The 15,788-nt window shown below is 47.2% G+C and overlaps 3 protein-coding genes and 1 non-coding gene across 4 annotated transcripts; 3 read left to right on the forward strand and 1 right to left on the reverse strand.

Annotated features, from left to right (window-relative positions):
• Window positions 1-154: 154 nt before the first annotated feature.
• Window positions 155-1,629, forward strand: F5147DRAFT_779905 (uncharacterized protein; the record flags this gene model as incomplete). The annotated part of the gene is made up of 6 exons (XM_041442375.1): window positions 155-356; window positions 423-563; window positions 618-994; window positions 1,058-1,276; window positions 1,337-1,527; window positions 1,581-1,629. 6 exons carry the CDS (start codon window positions 155-157, stop codon window positions 1,627-1,629), a joined length of 1,179 nt encoding a protein of 392 aa, XP_041286589.1.
• A 655-nt stretch (window positions 1,630-2,284) lies between these two features.
• On the forward strand, window positions 2,285-6,604 carry F5147DRAFT_779906 (uncharacterized protein; the record flags this gene model as incomplete). Its single annotated transcript, XM_041442376.1, has 21 exons — window positions 2,285-2,309; window positions 2,357-2,454; window positions 2,651-2,692; window positions 2,758-2,844; window positions 2,908-2,972; window positions 3,042-3,119; window positions 3,174-3,360; window positions 3,419-3,764; window positions 3,819-3,851; window positions 3,901-3,967; window positions 4,015-4,072; window positions 4,120-4,187; window positions 4,235-4,303; window positions 4,351-4,417; window positions 4,465-4,534; window positions 4,913-4,992; window positions 5,061-5,423; window positions 5,481-5,738; window positions 5,795-5,923; window positions 5,984-6,433; window positions 6,470-6,604. 21 exons carry the CDS (start codon window positions 2,285-2,287, stop codon window positions 6,602-6,604), a joined length of 2,775 nt encoding a protein of 924 aa, XP_041286590.1.
• Window positions 6,605-7,628: 1,024 nt separating this feature from the next.
• F5147DRAFT_t117 lies at window positions 7,629-7,710 on the forward strand. The gene has a single exon. It is a non-coding gene; the product is annotated as a tRNA-Asp (tRNA).
• A 4,898-nt stretch (window positions 7,711-12,608) lies between these two features.
• F5147DRAFT_723165 (uncharacterized protein) lies at window positions 12,609-15,480 on the reverse strand. Its single transcript, XM_041438959.1, has 10 exons — window positions 15,005-15,480; window positions 14,369-14,945; window positions 14,253-14,317; window positions 14,111-14,195; window positions 13,871-14,061; window positions 13,728-13,819; window positions 13,524-13,669; window positions 13,379-13,467; window positions 13,313-13,327; window positions 12,609-13,260 (listed from the first exon to the last, which is right to left on the reverse strand). The coding sequence occupies exons 1-10, from the start codon at window positions 15,302-15,304 to the stop codon at window positions 12,958-12,960; spliced, it is 1,863 nt and encodes a 620-aa protein (XP_041286591.1). The 5' UTR covers window positions 15,305-15,480; the 3' UTR covers window positions 12,609-12,957.
• Window positions 15,481-15,788: the final 308 nt, after the last annotated feature.

Genomic DNA, 15,788 nt, shown 5'->3' on the forward strand with positions numbered 1-15,788 from the left:
ATGGCCTTTCGACCGTGAGACAATCATCATAATGCACCGTAACGTGCTATCGGCGCATAACTTTGTTCCATTCCGCATCAGCCTCGCGGCCAGCTGTCCCATCCTCTTTGTAAATATTGTACACTTGTACACTCTATTCATATTGTTACATCTGATGGCTCCGACTCGTACTTCTCGTCGAGAGAAGTACCATTATTCAGAAGAGACGCTAAAGGCCCAGCTGCCGTGCACTCATTGCGGCAAGTCATTCAAAACGCAGGGCTTCAAGAAACATGAGGCTAGCTGCAAGAAACGGATCGAAAATGAGCAGGAGCGACATCGATTCAACCAGGAGTATGAGAAGGGGAAACAAAATGGTGAGTTTGACTCATCGCACCATCACCTTGTATCTGAGTCATATTAATTGATCTTTTGCATTCTAGCACGAAAGGCTCGCCGAAAGGCTGCAACCAGCGAGGCTGGCCCATCGAATGACATTCAAGTTCACCATGCCCCCATCGACGATCTCCAAGACTTCGACTATAGCCAACTCGAGGATGAACACGGGAATCCAACTAGCCCCGGTAAGTATTAACCTACAATCTACTGCATCTTGCTGACCCATCGTTTTCGCTCAGTACTATCCGATGCCAGCATGGCTAGCAACCCCACGGTTGTCCAGCCTCATGCGGCATCTGTGCAAATGCCCAGCGAATTCAAAACGGAGTATCACCCTCGCTCTGCTCGTGCGACTCTCTACCAGATGTTCGACGAATTCGGTATCACTCAGGAGATGCAGCACGCACCCGTTGACGAGGAACCATGGCGTCCTTTCAGGTCACGCGGGGACTTCGAATTCTCTGAGATTGCGCTTGATGCTGCGCTAAATAAGTCTCAAATAAATGCCCTCCTTGAACTCATTTCGCGCATCGCTCAAGGTCAAGCTCAAATCACTCTGAAGAATGAGACAGATCTTTCGAGGGCATGGGACAATGCTGCGGCTGAATTAACACCGGTGTGTCTGACTGAATCTACTTACATGATCATATGCTCAATGCCTTAGGCAACCTGCCATTAGTTTTCAAAGCACGAAGTCCCTGTGATATACAAGAGGAAGGAGCAAGAATACGAGGTCCACACACGGCCTGTGTGGGATTGGGCCCTCGATCTACTGGACAACCCCCTGCTCGCACCGCATTTCGTGTGGGATGCCTGCCGTGTTTACAAGCACAACGGTACGGATTTCGAACGCTTTTTCAATGAACCTTGGACAGGAGATCGGTGGTGGGATATTCAAGTGCGTTACAATTAACTGTGTCATATCGTGTGTAAATGTATATAAATGTCAAACCAATAGTCTTCTCTTCCGCCCGACGTTGAAAACGCTGTCCCATTCTGTTTCATTCTCTACGCTGATAAGTCGAAGCTGTCGTCTCATGGTACCGTCAAAGGGTATCCAGTTGTAGTCCGATGCGCAAACTTACCTGTAGACATCCGTAATGGCGAGGGGTTTGGTGGTGGTCGTGTAGTTCGGATGGTTGACCTATTGTGAGTTGTTTCGTTCTCAATATATGTCAGATGGTTGAATTTACATGTTGCAGGTTCCTGACGATGCAGCCGAAGAAGGAAAACTCGGATACACAACTTTGAAGGCGCGTTGTGTGGCATGAATCATTTTTCAAAAGCTCCTGTGAACATGTCGCCCGCACTCAAAGACTGTATATTCACACAAGGGCTATAATGTGCATTCCGCGATGGCTGTTTCCCTGTGATACTGATTCTTTCGGCTGACTAATGAAGAACAGTGAGTTTCGTTTTCCATCTTCGTCGCTTGGCTGGTGGCCATTCCAAGGGTAAACACGCTCATGGCCTTTTGCCTTTCTTATGGGTCTTGACAGTTATACTAACCTATTTCATTCACAGTGCATGATGTCGCTGATAGACTTGCCGCTGTGCAAATGCCCTTGCCCCGTGTGCTAGTACCATTAGCGGATCTCCACACCTGTCAAAGAGCTACCCAATCAGAACCGTGGAAGAAGCACAAGAAGCTCTCCGTATTTATGGGTGCAGTAAAGCTGAAGGCGAGCAGATACTCAAAGCGCTCAATTACGGACCTGTTGCGGTATGCACTTGTGTTGTTTCAAACTCATTCCTTGCTAATATGAAGCTTAGAATGTTTTTTGGCTCATCTTGCGTTCGAGTCCCCCACGATGCACTTAGTTTAGATCGGCTGCATTCATTGCACGCGGTCTGTGGAAGCACCTACTTGAAGAATTGAAGAAAATCCTCGCGTCGCTTGGACGCGATGCTCAAGAAGCATTCGAGAAGTCGTAAGTTGTCGATTGTATTCACACCTATCCTGTTCTCACAGTTACAGGATCGCTAACTTCCCCCGATGGCGCCACCTCACTCATTTCGAAATCCGTTATCAACATTACATTCACTGATGGCAACAAATACCAGGACCTCTCTAAGGTAAGTTTTTTGGCTTGTTTTGTGATCTTTCATATCACTCATTATCTTGAAGCAAACATTATATCCGGCTTTGAAACATCCTGACGGCACAGAGCCAGTCCTGTAGGCCACCAGCTGCTTCGCGTTATCAGCAGTTATCTCCAGCTGGATAGCTGGAATCGGTCCTGGATTTGCATACTGAGGCGCACACTTGCAGCGATCGATGCCGAGCTCTTTAGTTTTCGATGCTGAGCTCAAGGTTAGTCTTTACTTGTTGTCTATGTAGCTAATTATACTCATTTACACTGACACATTCATTCCTAGGCTTATATTACATGCGCTGAAGAGTCGGAGGTCGAGAAATTGAAGCTTGACTGGAACTTTCCGAAGACCCACCTATGGAAACATGTTGTTCGTGATATCCTGACTTAAGGAGTAGCACTAAGAACTAACAGCACGCGTCCGAACGAGAAGCTTCATGGCCCCCTCAAAGACACCTATCACCGTCGAACGAATGGAAAGGATATCGCTGACTGCAAGTCAGTTTACAAGATACATTTGTTGTTAGTACTCAGACTGATTCACATCATACACAATTGTATTGATAGATACTTCAGTATTGATCACCACAAATTCGCCTCGAAACTTCTGAGAGAACGTGTCAACACGCTTGATGAACACTGCCGGTTGCAGGCACTCGGCGACGGCAGGGCTTGATGAAGACATTGATGTTCCTGTAGCCTTAATGGCCACGTAAAACTTGGCTCTCCGGTGCCACCCTTAGACATCCTGGGTGTTGAGAGTCGTGGTCAAATGGATCGTCCATTTCAATCTTTTCGTCGGAAATTTAGTGAATTCATCAACAATGCTCTGCCTACCTATGGCCATCAACTGACGAGTTGGGTTACATTCCCAGGCGATTTCAAGGTATGCTAATAGTATCCTGTACAAGTTGTCTAATGCATCATACTAACATGGTACACAGATTCACGAGCACCGCTATCTCAAGGTGAACTATGAGTCGGCTGTGGACTGGAGGCAAAATACTGACCACCTTCGGTGCAACCCCAAATTCCATGGGCGGCCACGATTCGATCACGCGCTCATACAACTGACCGCTGAGGAAACAGCCTTCGTCCAGCTAATTTTCATGTTCAGATGTCATATTTCGAATCTCGGGCCCTTCGAATTCGCACTTGTTCAACCATACACTGCTAGAGTCGGTCCTCGCAGAACAGACTCCACCTTCAAGCTTACTCGTGTCAAGGCTGTCCCGAGGTCGTCATCAATATTTGTCCCGCTTAAATCTTTCATTCGAAGGAGCTGTTCTAGTCCCTGAATTCTGAGCATCAAGATGAATACTTCGTTGTTGATCACATTGACAGGTGACATGTTTTCTGCGAATGAAACACATATGAGTAAGTCCATTCCAGTATTTGGGTAGGACCGCTCAGTGATGTTCTGCAGGAATATCCAAACAACATGCGTGCATTTTTACCAAAGATGCCTCAAACCCGCCTCCAAATTCAGACGAGTAAGTCTACTCAGTATTTGGATAGGAATGCTTATCATGTCTTGCAGGAAATATCCGAACAACACGCATGCGTTTTTCACCAAAGACGCCTCCAAATTTACACAAGTAAGTCTACTTATTATTTAGGTAGGAATGCTCATGATATTCTGCAGGAATACCAAACAACACGCGTGCATTTTTTTTACCAAAGACGCCTCAAACCAGCCTCCAAATTAGACCGGTAAGTCTACTCAGTATTTGAATAGGAATGCTCATTTAGTATCACAGGAGATATCCGAACAACACGCGTGTGTTTTTTACCAAAGACGCCTCAAACCAGCCTCCAAATTTACACGAGTAAGTCTACTTATTATTTAGGTAGGAATGCTCATAATATTCTACAGGGATATCCAAACAACACGCGTGCATTTTTTACCAAAGACGCCTCAAACCAGCCTCCAAATTAGACCGGTAAGTCTACTCAGTATTTGGATAGGAATGCTCATTATGTTTCACAGGAATATCCGAACAACACGTGTGCATTTTTTACCAAAGATGCCTCAGCTCAGAATTGCCTAGCACTTACAGGTGAGTCTGACTTATTATGTATTGGTCCTTATTAGCGAAACATACTGATGTACAATTATCAACATTGTCGTAAGTGTGTATCGCCTTGATTCTGTTAGCGAGGACCAGCAACCTCGGCAAATCGACACCTGTGGTCCACAAGTTTCTATTTCGACATAATACTTTGTCCTGGAACCGAGTCCATTGGCGCATCGCCCCGGAGCATGTTATATAAAGTGGGCAATGGGTATTTCATCCTCCGCGTCCCATTAACTCACTCACTCTCACTCAGTTTTAGAGACACTGTCATGCCGTACTGACATGAATGCTGGGGAAGATTTCGAGGCTGAGATTAACGCCGTCTCGGATGATTCTATTCTGATGGATCTGATGGTGAAGTATCTGGGAGCGACTTGGATGCAGTAAGGACGGTCCTGGCTGTCCCTGGGCCAGATGCACAAATGCATGATGTTCGAAAGGTAGGCACGACACTTATATCATTCTTATTAGTCTACAACATCATCTGATATATGCTCTTACGTATCAGGCCCTTGCGGTAGCCCAGCAAGCTTACCATGCAACACGTTCTGAACTACGGGTCCTCAAGAAACAGTATCTCACTCTTTCATCTGCAATTCCTGCTCGCAGCCGCAACCGCATGCTCAAGAAGACGTCTCCACTGGATTCCAGCATCACCCACCAAGGACAGAAGTATACCCTGTTTAGTCATTTCTGGGTCATAAACGGTCTGTTTCCGACTTCTCCTCAACCTGCTAATGTCGACCCACGCGCCGCTACACGTTGGAGCTCTCCCGATGCGAAGCTTAAAGGTGCAATGGCTGAGCTGTATCAGATCATACCTAAAGACTTGCACACCTCCATGGAAACCTATCCACGTTTCGGATCATTGGTAAGTTTATGATTCAAACACTGCCAAATTTCACGCTGATACTTCTGTTGGCCTTAGTTTCGTTCGGCAGTCAGCTCCGAGAGGTCAAACATTCTGCACAGTATCAAGGATTGTGCAGGTGTTATATTCTCTCCTTTCAAGCTCGACCCCAGCATCTTTGCCGACCAGCCTTCCAAAAAGCAGGACAACAAGGATCTCCTTGTCCTGCTCAAGAGGAATGGAGAGGGCGATTACATCCGCCTTGCACCTGTGCTATTTGCGAAGCCCAATGCTATGTCAGCCGATGATTTCCTCAAGTCTCCAGTGCTCGTCAAAGTAAGTGCCACTGATCAATGTCCAAGTATGATGGCTAACTCTATTGCTCATACTAGATTATTCGCGTTGAAGTGTATGGAAAGGCGATACTTGGTGGGAAGACAAGGGGCCATCCAAAGGGCAGGGGTCTGCGAATGGGTGCGCAGAGTGTTACTGAGGGTATGATTGCTGGCGCTGCTATATTGGTAAGTATTCTATCATTGTCCGTCCTTTGCTTTGCATCATTGCTGATTATTCATTCACAGGCACGTTTCTTGTTAACGCACGATACCGAGCTCACTGCGACCGGAGCAGAGACGAAGATCGATTACCAGAAGGATTACGACTTCTATCTGGAACACTTATTCAAAAGCTCTCCATGGGCAATTGGCGTGATGGAATACTTCAATAAGGAAGTTTTCAACACCCGTGCAGCGCTATTGAGTGCACCCGCATCCGTTGTACCCTCTGCCTCCATCCCTCGCACCTGGGAAGATGACCTATTGGAGGAATTGGATAATCCTGTTGCTCGTGCACCCTTCGCCGAACTCTTCCTGTTTTCCGCGCACCCTCGCCGGCTCTTTCCAATCTCTCTGCTCTTTCTGCAGCGCCTGCAGATCCTACCACCCAGGATGACTGTATCATTGTCTCAACATCAATGTCAATCAGCCAGCCACGTGCCGGCGTGTCTTCTACGCAGCTACAGGTGGATGTTAGTCAGTTATCGCTAACTGATCGTGATTCTTCGGCAGCGCAGACTGAACCAGCAGGTGGAAAAGCATGGCGTCAGGGGTCGTATTTCAGCTCAGCCTGTCCCTGCTGCTGTACCAGATGTTCCGAAACCCAAACACATTAGCACACGCAGCAAGAAACCAACAACGAGGTGATTCAGAGCATTTGGTTGTTATTATTCGGTCTTATCATTAGCTATTCCTACTCTGGACTTTACATCAGTCTCTCCTCGTACTTAGGACTACATACTTGATGTCAGATGTGTTTTGATTGATATGCAATGCTACAATTTTAACCTTAGACTTGATGGCCTCAACCGCAACTTAAGTTTTGGGTAAGACATTATGTTGCCTTATAAGGACCTTATAATGTGCACATATAGCATTGGGGTTCCATCTTATATGTGGCCGTTTGGCTAAGGGGTAACTATGCCAGTTAATACTACAGTTCTACTTGGTAAGGTCAAAGTCTAGAGTTCGAATCCCACCAGTGTACATTACAATAGTTAATAATAGTAGTATAGATCATGATTAGATAGACAGTAGTTAATAATAGTACTAGATAATGATTAGATAGTAACATAAATAGGATAGTCGTACAAATAAAATGGTAGTACAACAATTAAAGTTCGGTTGAAAGTGTTGAAAGATCACGTGGGTCATTAAATTATTATTTTTCTATTTCAAGGTTGATGTCAGCATTACAATGCCTTTCAAGGCCCGTGTCTCACGTGTCATGACACAGCCATCCAAATGCCTTGCAATGGACGACGGCAACCATTATAAGGTCTTAAAATAAAATCGTGTGTCATCCGCATGCATTATAATGGCCTATGTGAAAATTTGTCCTTAAAATGTCTACCAGGGACCTACAATGGTGCCTAGAAATTTCCGACATACATGTCTGGGAAAAACTGCCAGGAAAGGCTGCACAGTGGTACAGCTAGTGAACAGAAGTATGAGCACGGTTGTTATAACTGGCTGCCAGCCTACTGGGGCCAGAAGATAGCAAAGCCCAGTCACAAATGTGGCATCTAGAGGATCATCCATGTTCTGAACGACTGGGAGTGGTGAATGTGACGAGTAACGAGTTGTTTGTCCTTGCTAGAAGTTGAAGGTGCTGGTAAACAAGCACAAATACGTTGAGCTATTTATGTACGCTAGCGTCGGCAGGTTTTCGTCTCTGATAGTATATCGGTCAGTACACCCGCCTGTCAGGAAGCAGCCCGCGGGAGAGCAGAGTTCGATTCTCCGTCAGAGAGATATTTTTACACTTCAAGGAAGTGATAAAGGTATGGTTACGGATGCAGCTTGTTTCTACATACTTAAATAAATGAATACTAGGTTTATGATGGACGGTTTAGCAGCAGTCCGAGGAACGACGTACTTCACTAGTACGATGATCATTCGCATAGGTTGTTGAACAGACGGATGTGGTCCCGATACGCATTAGCTTTTGCCGTCGCTCTGGCACTATAATATTGGCACTCGGTGTCGACATGATGTCCACTACTGTCATTTACGAGTAAGTGACTTTACAGCTTTTCAATTTGCAATTTCGTTCTTGTGCATCTTGGGTCCACTTTGTTGTCACACCAGTAGAGTCTAAACATATCTGTGACCTGATCCGGTGTGCACTGATAGGGGGAGATTCCGGACATCATACACGTGTGCTGGGCGTCTACAGTGTGTTGCATATGAGATTGCAGTACCTGTTTTTGAAAACTCGGCCTCGCTACCTTTACCGACATCTTTACACCCACCGTGAGTCACTCACACGCGTATTACAAGATGTCACATCCCTTGACCTAATTAGGGTGTAAAGGTGCCTTTGAAAAACACGGTACTACTGCAATCTCATATGCAACATACTGTAATGATACACGAAGCACAAAAAGGCCCGGTACCTCTGAAACTTATTTAAGATTCAGGACGCCCGCAGTCTCTCTAGCAAGTTGTGCTCAACACCATCCACCTCGAGCAGAATGACGGAAGCAGAACACCCCCTCATTCGAATCACCACCCCCAATCAAACATTTCAAGGTCATGGAAATAGTCTCGTAGCAGTCACAGTCTTCCCCGATAGACACCGTATGGTGACGGCCTCGGGCGACGAGACACTTCGTCTTTGGGACTTAGAAGACGGTGTTGTATTGAAGATAATGGAGGGGCATTCCAATCCAGTGGAAGGACTTGCAGTATCAAGAGATGGGAAATGGATAGCAAGCGGTGATAATGGTGGAGAGGTCATAGCCTGGAACAGAGACGGCGAATCTCTCACCCAGCCCATCAAAGTTCACTCCAAAGAGATAGTGTCGCTTGATTTTGGCCCAGACAGCACGTTGCTGGCCAGCGGCTCAGTGGACACCACAGTGGAGCTTTGGAACACAAAAACATGGCAGGTGAAAGGAAGTCCAATCAGTTGTGGCGCTCCAATCTACTGTGTTCAGTATTCACCATCTGGTGAATATCTTGCCATCGCAACCACGTCAAATATCCAAATATGGAATCCAGGCAAGAGGGATTGCATCGCAAAGTTCCAGGGTCACTCTGCGTATGGAGCATGGAATGCTTCACTCGCGTGGACGCCCGATGGCAAGCAGCTTGTATCAACTGGTATCAATGGTGATCCCACCATACGGATCTGGAATTCATCGACCTGGAAGCAGGTCGGTGAGCCCTGCAATAGCCATACTGGGGGTGTCTTCAAGATTGCCTTCAACCCTGCCGGCACCCTTCTCGCGACCGCGTCTAACACCCCCCAGGTTTGCCTTTGGCGACTTTCGGATCGACAAGCCATTGCCATATTCAAACACACCGAAGCGGTGTATTGCGTCGCCTTCTCCATGGATGGCAAGTACATTCTGAGTGGAGGAAGTGATTTTATCATCTCAAAGTGGGCAATACCTTCGCTAGAGGACGTTCTCGGGGACCGGGCAACAGATGTAAGATTCTGTTCATTTTTCATCCCTTCTTCATCTTATTTTCTCCGAGGATGTATTGCAGGAAGACACTTTGAAGGAACATGCGGCAAATAATGTGAGTTCCCGTTCATTTACAGGCAGTTCATCTTCTTGTATATTGATCATCAATCTTGATGTCAAGGCTCAACAGTCTGATTGCGAGGTGTGTTTCTAGCTTTCATTCTTGTCACATAATTTGACCATGCGTGATGCAGATCCTCGCCATCAACACGACAGCCCGCGATGCATGCATAACCGGGGACTTGCTTACTGCTGACAGGCTTTTAACACAAAATATCGGTGCTGATGGCAATGACTACAACTCTTATGCAAATCGCTCGTTTGTTATGGCGAGAAAAGCTGACTGGGACCGCGCACTTGATGATGCATTAAAAGTGATAATGTTCTCGTTGTGATTACTTTAAAACTGGCTAATTTTTACGGTGATACAGAGTATCAGTATTCAGCCATCCTTGATGGGTTGTATCTCCAACAGCATCGCCCACTGTGGAAAACGACAATTCCAGGACGCGATGAAAGCGTTTGACCTCGCATTCATGTACGTGGACGCAGACTTGAATAAAACCCGTCTCCTACTCTTGATCAAGGTACGTCAATTGTGTCTCATGTCCTCGCTACTTACACAACAGCTGTCAGGCCATCGCCCTTTTCAATGCAAATCAACAGGACGAGGCAATTTTGCGCGTCCAACAGCTAGCTACCACTCGTCCCAATCCAAATTCTCTTGCCTGTGGTATCGTGGAAGTGAGTGCTCCTGACAGTCAACTCCAGAATCATGCATCGATGCTGATTTTGCGAACCTCGCACTCTAGGCTTATCTACACGTCCAAATGGGAACGAATGCATTGGATGACGCACGTCACAATGAAATGATTGGCCACTTCACTGCTGCTGTCAACACTATTGATTTTTCGTCTACGTCGGACATTCATTCTAGATATGATGTCTTCGTGGTGGTAGGTTTATTTCAATGCAGCTGAAATCATTTTTGACGTCTCACTGTGCTTTTTCAGTTATTCGGGTGGGACCTCAAGTCCTTGTGGCGAACTGCACACCAGAATTGGTGCCATGCATTTCTTAAGGCAGGTAGACTTCCAGAGGCCATTAAAGCATACCGATACATGATGGATAGGGCTGATGAAGCTACGAAAGTATACTGCCGTGATTGGTCCACTGGCAAGTCTTCATGATGTCAATCGGGTATAATTCTAAACCTCATTTCACTTAGTTTTCAAGCAAGGTTGCAGCGTGCTTTATGCTGCCGCTGGAGTGACTGACCTCGCTGTGGGCGGAGATGAAGCCCTCGCTGCGGGTAATTACGACAAGGCTATCGAGCTTTACTCTGCAGCGATCGATCTCGACTTTGCAACCCATACCACCTTTGCAAACCGCAGTAAAGCGAGGTCAGGAAAAATGCTATGGAACGATGCACTCCTCGATGCGGAAAAGGTGGGATGACAGTTACCGTTTTGCATTCGACGCTGATTTTGGTGATATGCAGGTCATTGAACTCGACCCTTCATCTTACTTTGGATATCAGTTGAAGCATGCGGTGCTTCATGGCGCACATCGATATGATGAAGCCATCGAGGCGCTCAAAACCATGCTCTCTAAGTTGGAAAGTGCTCCCGATACGGAAACAAGGAGTACGCCTCAAATAAAACATCCTTCAAACATTGTTGATTCTTTCTCCAGATTTGCGGCAACAGTATGTTGGTCCATCCGAAGCAGAACGTGCTATTGGAGAGAGCATCAAGGCTCAATTTGACGACACCCCGCATCGCTTCATCAACACCTCCACTGGGCGCTCATGCGATCGAGAGGGACAGATCGATGCCTTCAAAACGAGCACGGAGTACAAGAAGCTTTTATCATCAACACTGGCGCATGTGGATCTAATGCAGCGCATCCAAACCGTGGTGGCGATGTACTTCCGTTATGTCATGCTGTCACATAGGTGGGAAGGGAAGGAGCCGTCACTACATGACATCCAGGGCGAGGGGGTGTACCACTTGGATCCAGTTGGTGGCTTCATGAAGTTGCGGTCATTCTGTGAAACTGCTCGTGATAAAGGATATCACTGGGCATGGATTGATAGCTGTTGCATCGACCAGACTAACAACGTCGAGGTCCAACAATCAGTCAACTCCATGTTTGTCTGGTATCACCACTCAGCACTCACCATCATCTACCTATCGGATGTTCCACCTTCATCGCAACCTGGCGCACTCGCAAGTAGCGCTTGGAATACGCGAGGATGGACAGTTCAAGAATTCCTGGCCCCAAAAATTGTACTCTTTTATCGACAGGATTGGTCTCCGTATCTCGACGATCGCTCTCCAAACCACAAAGATTCTCTTGCAATCATGCGGGAGATGGGAGATGCGACGGGCATAAATGCACGAACCCTTGTTGCCTTCCGTCCGGGGATGAAAAACGCCCGGGAGAAACTCCAATGGGTGTCAGCGCGTGTTACCACGCGGCAGGAAGATATTGCATACTCATTGTTTGGTATCTTCGGCGTCAACCTACCTGTCATCTATGGCGAGAGGAAGCAGAAGGCGCTTGGGAGGCTCTTGCAGGAGGTCGTAGCTCAGTCGGGCGACATCAGTGCCCTGGACTGGGTCGGAAAATCATCCGAATTCAATAGCTGTCTACCAGCTGACATCACTTCATACACAGCTCCGCCGTGCACGCTGCCATCTCTGTCTGAAGATGAGATTCAGACTTCGGTCTCTTCACTGCGAAACACTGAGGCTATGGAATCAGCTTTAAAGCTTTATACCCTTCTCGACCACACGAACGCTCCTCGTTTCGCGAACTGCAGACTGCATCTGCCTTGCATAGCATTTCGTGTCACAGCAGTGAAACGGAGTCATACTGAAGACCAAGATTCACACGGCGCGTATGAGGTCAAGGCAGACGGTCTTCGCGACCTGTTAATCACCACGGAGGACAAACTTATTCCGTCTTCGTGGACATTTTCCACACGGCAGACGTTCTTACTCGTCCGTCCATGGGATCGTGATCTCCTCGAGCTGCCTGATTTTGCGGAGCTGTTAGGCTTGGCAGCCGGGCAGCCTGACATTGCAGATGACACGCAGAGCGACGAATCTTATTGGTCTGCGCCTGGGTCTCCATTGCAGGATTCACCTGCCGAGTCCCTTGAAGCAGAGGAGCCGGTTGATTTGGAATCGGGCAAGCGAGCGTTGCGATTGATTGTTCGCCTTGGACAGCCTTTTAGTGCATTTTTGCTAGCGCAGCAGCGTGGGGGAGAATACAAGAGAATCGCATCAGATCGTGCTATCATTGCACAAGTCGACGACATGGCCTTTGCTCGGGACATGGTGGACGTCAAGACACTCGAGATATTGTAGCTAGCAGCTGTGTATGCGTATAGATCTATTACGGGATGATGATACCCCTTCGAACAGACGGGCACGTGCGTCGCGTTGAAACTCCTCCAACATCAATAAGCAGGAGCTCGCCAGCCTCCTATTATCGAACCCAAATCATATATCATCGTCATGATGGTAGTCGACTGCACCAGGAGAGACTATCTGTTGGACTCCCAAACTCTTCTTTATCAGATATTGTTTTCGTAAGACAGACATCTATCATGCCCGCTCGCCGCAGATTGGCCTCTGTCGGATGTTGCACATCTTCCAGGACTTCGTTGATAGAGGCTGAACGATGACCCAACCACAAGAGTTGCAGCACACCTATGTTTGGGATAGCAGCCTGACTGTCGTGCGATGCATGAAATGCTCTTGTCATATGTAGCGCCAGTCCCAACATTATCACCGATGCAGACGCTGCGAAAGCCAACTAGAACCATTTTCGATGAATAGTCATCGCATAGATATTACCACGAACTCACAGGAAGAAGGTTGATCTACAATGCTCCATTAGTTATTTAAAAACAACATCTGCGCAGTTCACTTACGTTGAGGCGTAGGGCAATGAACTGCTCGTTAACATAGGCTGTCCCGTTGCCAGGGTCAATTCCTCCATTGGCTGTACCCATTTGTCCGGCTAAGCATGTGGCACAGAATGAGCGAGAGTTTAAAAACGTCAAACGTATCCCTTACCCAGCCAGATGAGTTGTGCAGCTGCTCTCGCAACCGCGAATTCTAGTTCATCCGGTCTCAACGTGAAATTGGAAATCGGAGGAGCACCATCTCGGAATTGTGTATATTCCTCAGTGAGATTCAAGCCTACCAACGACATGACATACCTAGAAGTCAAGCCGTACGTGAGACATTTTAACAGTGCAGTCAAAGTTTTTGGCCTACTCGTCCGCAACAGAGAGTTCAGTGATTTGGGAAGGTGTACCATCAAATATAACCCCGCTGCTGCTATCCGGGGTAGCCAAAGCACTGCCGATCTAAAATTGACAGTATGTCATTGAGCTCGAAGTGAGCGCCGTATAACGCACCTGTGTTTGCCAACTAGTATTCGACCACCCGAATTGATACATTTCCCATTGCGAGGATGGCTGCGATATGGACGTAGGACTCAGTAGGCTGTTGGTTTGCATGTTGACTATCCCATCTGTAGTGTTCGCTGACAGCGAGCAATATACGAAATAGACCTGGATGACGTATGGAGTGGCAATGTCAGGGATAGCTGCAGAACGTATTGTTATCATGACTGTATTACAAATAAGCAAACGTACCCCAAGTCATGTTCACAGCAACTTCATCTTGTACTGAAGGGTCGATCCCCAATAATGTGGAGACCATAAGATAGACACCAGGAAGCTGGAGTCAAATTGTTATTCAACTTCTATGGTGGGCGTGAACTAAGAGAACGCTGACCTTCGAGACGCCACCGTAAGAATCCTCATATTCCATCCATGGAATTATATGTATCTGATCTGACCCTGTAGATACTGTCAGCGTGATAAAACATCACCGCAATCACAACCACTGACAGAGAGTGCTCGCATTAAGCACGCGAGTGGCAACTGGCCCAAACGGAACGATCGCTGTGCTGGTATTCGCAGAGTATGTGACATTTGGAACCAACCCGCAACTCGAGGCTACCGTCGTTGCGTTCACAGTCGCATTCCCTGCTATAGCGGTTGTTTTGAGGGTGTCGTAGAGTGTGGTGTTGGACAACCCTGCGGACACGAGTCCAGTCAAATGATTGACAACTGGTAGGGATGTGGTAATGGGTCCTAGGTCTGTTAAATAGCTATACGACGAATCGTCTAGCCATCCTAGTGTTGTGGGCACCGAAGTCGTCATAGAAGCATTGAAGGTTTGAAATTGTAGGAGAGTAGAAGAGGTGACATGCAGCACGGTTATGCTCGCAAGGTAGGCTGCCACAGCGGAAGTCGTCCACCATGAAGCGGGGATGTCAGTTTGTCGCCAGACACTAGTGAGTGCAGAACCGAGACCCGCCCATGCGCCAGAGATGTCATGAACGGCGGTCAGTTTTGCATGGCGTACGAGTGTTCTCGAAATCGCAAGCCGTTGGGTAAGGAAGAGCAGAATAGCCGTGTATATCTGGATCAAGTCATGTCATTGGTGTATCGTTAGGATACCAGTGGACACTGGATACGTACGGTATAAAACGCTTGCAGTGAAGCACTAAGCACCACAGGCCAGAAATCATTGTTTGTTGGTGTGAAAGCGAAAGTTACATGGTGTTCCCAGTGACGGACATAAAAGAAAAGAAGGACAACGTGGATCATGACCAGCATGCCATGCATGATATAACATGCGCGTGGCGCAAACAATCCATTGCGCGCGTTTTTTGAAACATTTTTCGAACGAGCCTTCCAGTCCACCGAGGGGGGGATTGCAGTTGTCGGCACGCAACAGCAAGCATTCGATCGACACGATACACACTGAGTCCTCGACATACCAAATGAGTGCAGTGGATGTTAAATCAACTAGCTGGTCTGCCTTGAAGTGGCCGGGCCTCAGACCTTGATAGAAGGAAGTCGGTCATTCCTTGTATTTTCTTCTTTATATGTGAAGGCATCAATGTTTCAAACTTTGGGTGAGGGTGATGCGGCGGCCGACCCGTGTCGTAAAGCGGCCCATCAAAATGCTCCCGAGGGCGCATTAATGGATTTGTCGCTTTTGTTTTTTTCTATACCGTATTGTTCTACGTACTACAAGGTCACGTAGGCTAAATAATGATGCGGCATCAGTGATATTGGCATCCCTACACGACGCACATCAATCAACGAGACTCTCCCCTGACTCGTGTGCAATTTGAATCACACTGTGCAGCACCGATGAGTCAACAGGACAGGAGCGTATCGAGTGACCCATTGTCGTAAATTTCCGAAAGTGTTGCAATTCCTAGTACCATCGAGGGATCAAAGTGGTTCGGGCCGT

Source organism: Suillus discolor, assembly GCF_016758755.1.
Source record: "Suillus discolor strain FC423 chromosome Unknown F5147scaffold_95, whole genome shotgun sequence".
Taxonomy (NCBI): Eukaryota; Fungi; Basidiomycota; class Agaricomycetes; order Boletales; family Suillaceae; genus Suillus; species Suillus discolor.